This window comes from Marmota flaviventris, chromosome 13 (assembly GCF_047511675.1).
Source record: "Marmota flaviventris isolate mMarFla1 chromosome 13, mMarFla1.hap1, whole genome shotgun sequence".
NCBI classification, from domain to species: Eukaryota; Metazoa; Chordata; class Mammalia; order Rodentia; family Sciuridae; genus Marmota; species Marmota flaviventris.
Window position 1 is genome coordinate 21,523,016 of NC_092510.1, and position 6,126 is coordinate 21,529,141.

General features: G+C 35.2%; 1 protein-coding gene across 1 annotated transcript in view; it reads left to right on the forward strand.

Moving 5' to 3' along the window:
• Ubqln1 (ubiquilin 1) overlaps positions 1–5,189 on the forward strand; it is a 44,836-nt gene extending 39,647 nt beyond the window's left edge. Inside the window, exons 9-11 of the mRNA XM_027955610.3 lie at positions 316–431; positions 672–840; positions 3,214–5,189. Coding sequence (XP_027811411.1) covers positions 316–431; positions 672–840; positions 3,214–3,366 — 438 coding nt within the window. The 3' untranslated portion in view covers positions 3,367–5,189. The remainder of the gene's footprint in view (positions 1–315; positions 432–671; positions 841–3,213) is intronic.
• The last annotated feature ends 937 nt before the right edge of the window (positions 5,190–6,126 follow it).

The following is a 6,126-nucleotide window of genomic DNA, read 5'->3' on the forward strand; positions in this document are numbered from 1 at the left end:
TAGAAATAATAAATTTTTCTTCTGTTGGAGAAGGGGAATAGTTGTGGCTTCCAGAGTCACTCCTGATTGTCTTCCATTATGCAAATGTCTTTCATGATGAACTTGGGAGGAAGTCAAATAATGATTTGCATACTAGATTTGCTGTCAAAGAGGAGGACTTGTGTTTTGTTTGGGGGAAAGAAATTATGTATTATCATATTCTGGGAGTAAGGTTTTAGATTTTTCTCAAGAAACACAGGAGAGGAAAGATGTGAAAATTACCGACACTGATATTAATTCCCTTGTAACCACTGATTTTCTTTCATTGTTCCTTAGATGCAGAATCCTGATACTCTATCAGCAATGTCAAACCCCAGAGCAATGCAGGCCTTGTTACAGATTCAGCAGGGTTTACAAACATTAGCAACGGAAGCCCCCGGCCTCATCCCAGGGTAAGCTTATTTGGGGAACGTTATGAAAGTGCATAATGGTTGTTTTCTCTCAAAATTTCACATTTAATGTCATTTCTGATATTTTTGAGTGAGATTATTTTTAGTGAAAACTTTCAAGTTATAAATGCTTATTTTTAAGAAGGCAACTAATAATATGTTAAAAAGTGTGTGAGTCACTACCTGTTCTAGAGTCTAGTTTTACAAGTCCTTAGATTTGTAATGAATTTGTGCTTTCTCTAGGTTTACTCCTAGCCTGGGGGCTTTAGGAAACACTGGAGGCTCTTCAGGAACTAATGGGTCTAGTACTACACCTAGTGAAAACACAAGCCCCACATCAGGAACCACTGAACCTGGACATCAGCAATTTATTCAACAAATGCTGCAGGCTCTTGCTGGAGTAAATCCTCAGGTAACAGTTTCTTTTTCTTCAAGTTTTGCCTTCTTTAATATTAGAAATTTAGGAATTTCTAAAAATAAAAAGGAGGAAAAAAGTAGCTCTTTAGTATTTTGACTAATGAAGAACACAATTTTAAGAATCTTGAATCTAAAATTAAGCATTATAGAAATTGTCAACTTTAGTGCTGTATCATTTGCTAAAGGAAGCATTGTTAATTCTTGGGAAGAATGTTTTAATCCAGTGCCTTATTTGTTTTACAAAATTTTGTCAGGAGGAATAGAAGCTTAATTATCCTCAGAACCCCCTGGATAGTTGTAGTGTAGTCTTTATTTTTACTTGGAAAAAGCCTGTCTCAATCCTATACCATAACATCACCTCCTGTGTAACTTATGAACTTGAGTTACACATGAACATGAATACCCTACCTCTCAGAAATGTTGTTATATCTGTAAACATTGGCTTTACCAAGAATGCGCCATTAGACAAAGATGATTGCCAGTTCAAATCTATTTTGATAGGTTGCCTCCATACTTCAGCATGGAAAAAAGTGTCTCAAGATCTGTTAGATGCAGGAGCTGGGGTTGTGGCTCAAGTGGTAGAGTGCTCAACTAGTACATGTGAGGCACTGAGTTCGATCCTCAGCACCCCATAAAAAATAAAATATATCCACCTAAAACTAAAAAAATAAATTTTTTTTTTAAAAAAGTTCTGTTAGATGCTAATTTCAAGCCTTGATAAACAAAGGAGGATGTTGTTATCTTGTGTGTGTGTGTGTGTGTGTTTGTGTGTGTGTGTGTGTGTTTTGGTACTAGTGATTGAAACCAGCGGTGCTTAACCACTTAGAAACATCCGCAGCCTTTTATTAATTTTTTTATTTTGAGACAGGGTCTTGTTAAGTTCCTTAGGACCTCGCTAAGTTGCTGAGACTGGCTTTGAATTTAACCTTTGTCTTGCCTCAGCCTTCCGAGCTGCTGAGATTACAGGCATGTATCGCCGCACCCAGCTCATGTTTGTATTCTTGATACCTTGCATAGCTTCTAGCTTATGGTGGTTACTCATAAGTGTACATTGAATTAATACAAACAAAAGATTTGGTTATTGGACAGAATTAATCTTTATATCAGTTGGGCAGTCTCTCCATTACCAGGTAGACTAGGATTGTTTGGATATTTATGTTTTTTGTTTTAGTTCATTTCTAAAAGATTTGATGTGGCTGAATTGTCAGCATTAGGAATATAGTTTATGAACTTAAAAGTTTCGGAATTGGCTAGTAAAGTAATTGGATCTCAGCCTTATTGGAACTTCAGGTTTTTATACATGAGAATACTGGTTTATAAAGTTACTCAGGTAGTAAGTAGCCACATAATCTAGTTCTAAACTATTTGCTTTTATGTTTTTTCCATCCCCCATGAGCCTGTAAAATAATGGTTGAAGTTTATTATAATGCTGCTGCTTTTTATTGTTTTGTTGTTTTGGGGTGGTGCTGGGGATTGAGCCCAGGGCCTTTTGCCTGCTAGGCATACACCTATGCGCTGAACTACATTCTTAGCCTGTAGGACTTCAATTTTTTAAAGGGAAAATTGCACGATCTATTTGAAAAGATTAAGTGTAAACTAGAGTAAAATAAAGTGCGAATTTTAAATATGTTGAATGTTGGATAATGAGTTCTTTTAAATTGGTGCATCCCAGTTATACAGAATGGTGGGTTTCATTGTGCATATTTGCATGTACATAAAAAACACAATTTGATCAATTTTACCCCCTCCTACTCCTTTCCCTTTACTCTAATGGTCGCATACTTTCATGGCATCTCTTTTTTTCCCTCTCTAACTTCCACACATGAGGGAGAACATACGATACTTTTCTCTTTGACTTTGGTCTCCAGTTGATCCATTTTCCTGCAGAAAACTTCACATATACCATATTTTCTTTACCTATCCATTCGTCTCTTAACAGACACCTGGGCTGAGTCTATAATTTGGCTATTATGAATTGTGTTGCTTTAACCATGGGTATGCAGGTATCCCCTAAGTATGCTGACTTTAGTTCCTTTTATAGCTGGATCTCATATGGTTAGTTCTTTTTTTTTTTTTTTTTTTTTTTAGTTTTTTTGAGGAGCCTCCACACTCATTATCATAGTGGTTGTATTATTTATATAACAGATTCCCACCAACAGTGGTATAAGTGTTTTCTTTTCCCTCCTGTTCCTTCTAGCACTTATTGTTATTTGCGTTCTTGATGATTGGCTAGGCAGGTGCTTATAAAGTGCAGTAGATCAGCATATGTTTTAAAAAAGCAGTTAAAGCATGTAAAGTTATTTAGGTGTGACATGGATTGGTTTCCCTTTGAGTAAGCTTGCTTATTTATTTATTTATTTATTAACAGCTACAGAATCCAGAAGTCAGATTTCAGCAACAACTGGAACAACTCAGTGCAATGGGATTTTTGAACCGTGAAGCAAACTTGCAAGCACTTATAGCAACAGGAGGTGATATCAATGCAGCTATTGAAAGGTTACTGGGTTCTCAGCCATCATAGCAGCATTTCTGTATCTTGAAAAAATGTAATTTATTTTTGATAACGGCTCTTAAATCTTTAAAATACCTGCTTTATTTCATTTTGACTCTTGGAATTCTGTGTTGTTATAAACAAACCCAATATGATGCATTTTAAGGTGGAGTGCGGTAAGATGTGTGGGTATTTCTGTGTTTTTCTTTTTTGGAACAGTGGGAATCAATGCTTTTTCATTTAAGGCTACTGCATGCATCAAACACTTCTGCCTTTATTGTAATTTTTTAAAAACATCACCTTTTATAGTTGGGTGAACAGATTTTGTCCTGCATCTGTCCATTTTATTTGCTTTTTAAACATTAGCCTATGGTAGTAATTTATGTAGAATAAAAGCATTAAAAAGAAGCAAATCATTTGCGCTCTATAATTTGTGGTACAGTATTGCTTATTGTGACTTTGGCATGTATTTTTGCAAACAAAATGCTGTAAGATTTATACTACTGACAATTTTTGCTTTATTTGAATACTGTATGCACATTTGGGACTGCATTTCTAGAAACATACTGTGTTAGGTTATCTAAGCAGAATACCTATAACCAAAAAAGTAAAAATAAGGAAATACTTTTAAAGCTTAGTGTTTCCTAGTTGTATAGAATCTTACAGCATCTTTGATGAACATCTCAGCAAAAGTGCCAGTTAGTCAGGTTTGTTAAAAATATGGTAGAAAAGCTGATTCTGGTTATCTGTTTAGGGACATTTAATTGTACAGACAGCATAATGTAACATTGTCTCAACATTCACAGATTGACTGTAAATTACCTTAATCTTTGTGCAAACTGAAGGAACACCTTAGTATACCCCAAGATGCATTTGCCTAGGTCTTTACAGCTTCTCCCATAGTAGTTTAACAGGCATTACAATTTGTAATTGAAATGTTGCTTTCACTGAAAGTGTTGATGTTTCAGTTACTTTTAATTGCCATATAAAAATAGAAGAATCTTCTGGGTTTATCAGTTTTTTTTTTTTCACGCACAGGCAATACATGAATTTAAAATGATTTGTTAGCCACTTGTTTCTGAAGTGTTTGGATAGTTCTATTAAGAAATAGTTAAATATTGTGCTTTTCAGAGACTCAGAGAAGGGAATGGGGGAGGGGGGCGAGACGGAATCTATCCTGAATTGGGCCAGCCTAAACTAAATAATACTGGCAATCAAGATTCTGTTAGGATTTCTGTGCATATAGTGTAGTCACGAAGTCTTATTTGGGGTGAAAAAGAGCCGTTTTAACAATGTTGAGTACATTTGGCTGTTCTACAGCCTTTTTCTTCCCTCCCCAAAGAAGTTCTCTTTGCCTAACTCTCAAATTGTTGGGGTGGTACATTCCTTTAGGACCAATTAAAACATAACTTTTAGAGGGTCAGTAATATATTTGGCTGACTCTGGTTCAGTATTCTCTTAGGTCGTTATTTCTCTCATGTACAGTTTCAGGAAATTAAAATGTTAAAATAACCTAAAATGAGTTCAGACCAATAAAATCAAGGGAAATACAAGATGAATTCCATTATTTCTGTAAGTTGCTTGCTATTAAAAAGCCAAGAGGCCAGGTTGCCCACCAGTCCATGCACTGTTCTGACACTTTCCCCAGGAGGAAAACATGTACAGAGGTCAGGGTGGAGGCATAACCACAGGAGATTAAGAATGTTCATGTGTCTTTACTCTTTCTGCCTTATGCCTCAGTCTGGTTTAAAGACTTTTGTATTGGTGAATGGCAGTATACAGTGTGGGACAGTGTCATAACTAATTTGATGATTTATTAATCACAAAATAACAATAAATCTCTAGCTTTTACACTTTGGTTTGTCTTGCCTCTTTTGTAGAAAGATAAAGATGTCTTCTCTCTGTCTTTTAAAAGCTTTTGAAGTAGGTTCACCCCAAATTTTGTCACACTTTACTCATTTTAGTAATTTTTCAAGCTTTCCCAATGTTGTATACACTATGTTATGGTGTGTTAAAATTTGCAGCTTACTGGGAAGGGATGTGACTTGGGCTCTGCTCTTTTTTGGTTCTGGCTAGTTAATTTGACTTTGAGTAAGATTTCATGATTTCTTTTATAAGTCTTTCATGATTTCTTTTATAATTCTTTAAGATCTTAAAGTACCTTTAAGCTGTTGCAGAGGCATGAGTTTTTATTTGTTTCTGATATGTTTACCTTAGATCTAAATATCTGTTAAATGGTCAAAATCCCACTTAATGATGGTGTGAAAGCCATCCATATTAAGTAGAAACTGTACTTCACATTTTGAATTTTGATATTTCCCGAGGTTAGCAATATGTGATATGATACTCATTTGGGATGTTGGGGAGGCAGCAGCAGCAGCAGCAAGCCATACCTCCAAGTCAGCCACTTAAACATGAGGGTAAAAGACTGATTCTCCAAGTATACCATGTTGCTAAGCTGTGATGTTTGGTAGGTAAGGTGTTTTAAATGCATTTTCAGCTTAATGGTATTTTCCACTTATGATAGGTTTATCAGGAAGTGAACATATTCTAAGTTGAGCATGTTTGAAATTCTTAAAAACACAAAACAGACATTTAAAATACAGTAGGCTTAAATTGTTCTCATTGAGTTATTTAGTACAAATTGAATAAAGAATGGTCTAGTAAAAGTAACATTTCAGGATTTTATTTCCCAAGTGGAACCTTTATGATATATCTTAAAGTTAGCAAATATTGAACAATCATAAATCACTGCTGGCCTGTGTGTATTCAGATTCTTAGATTTCAAAC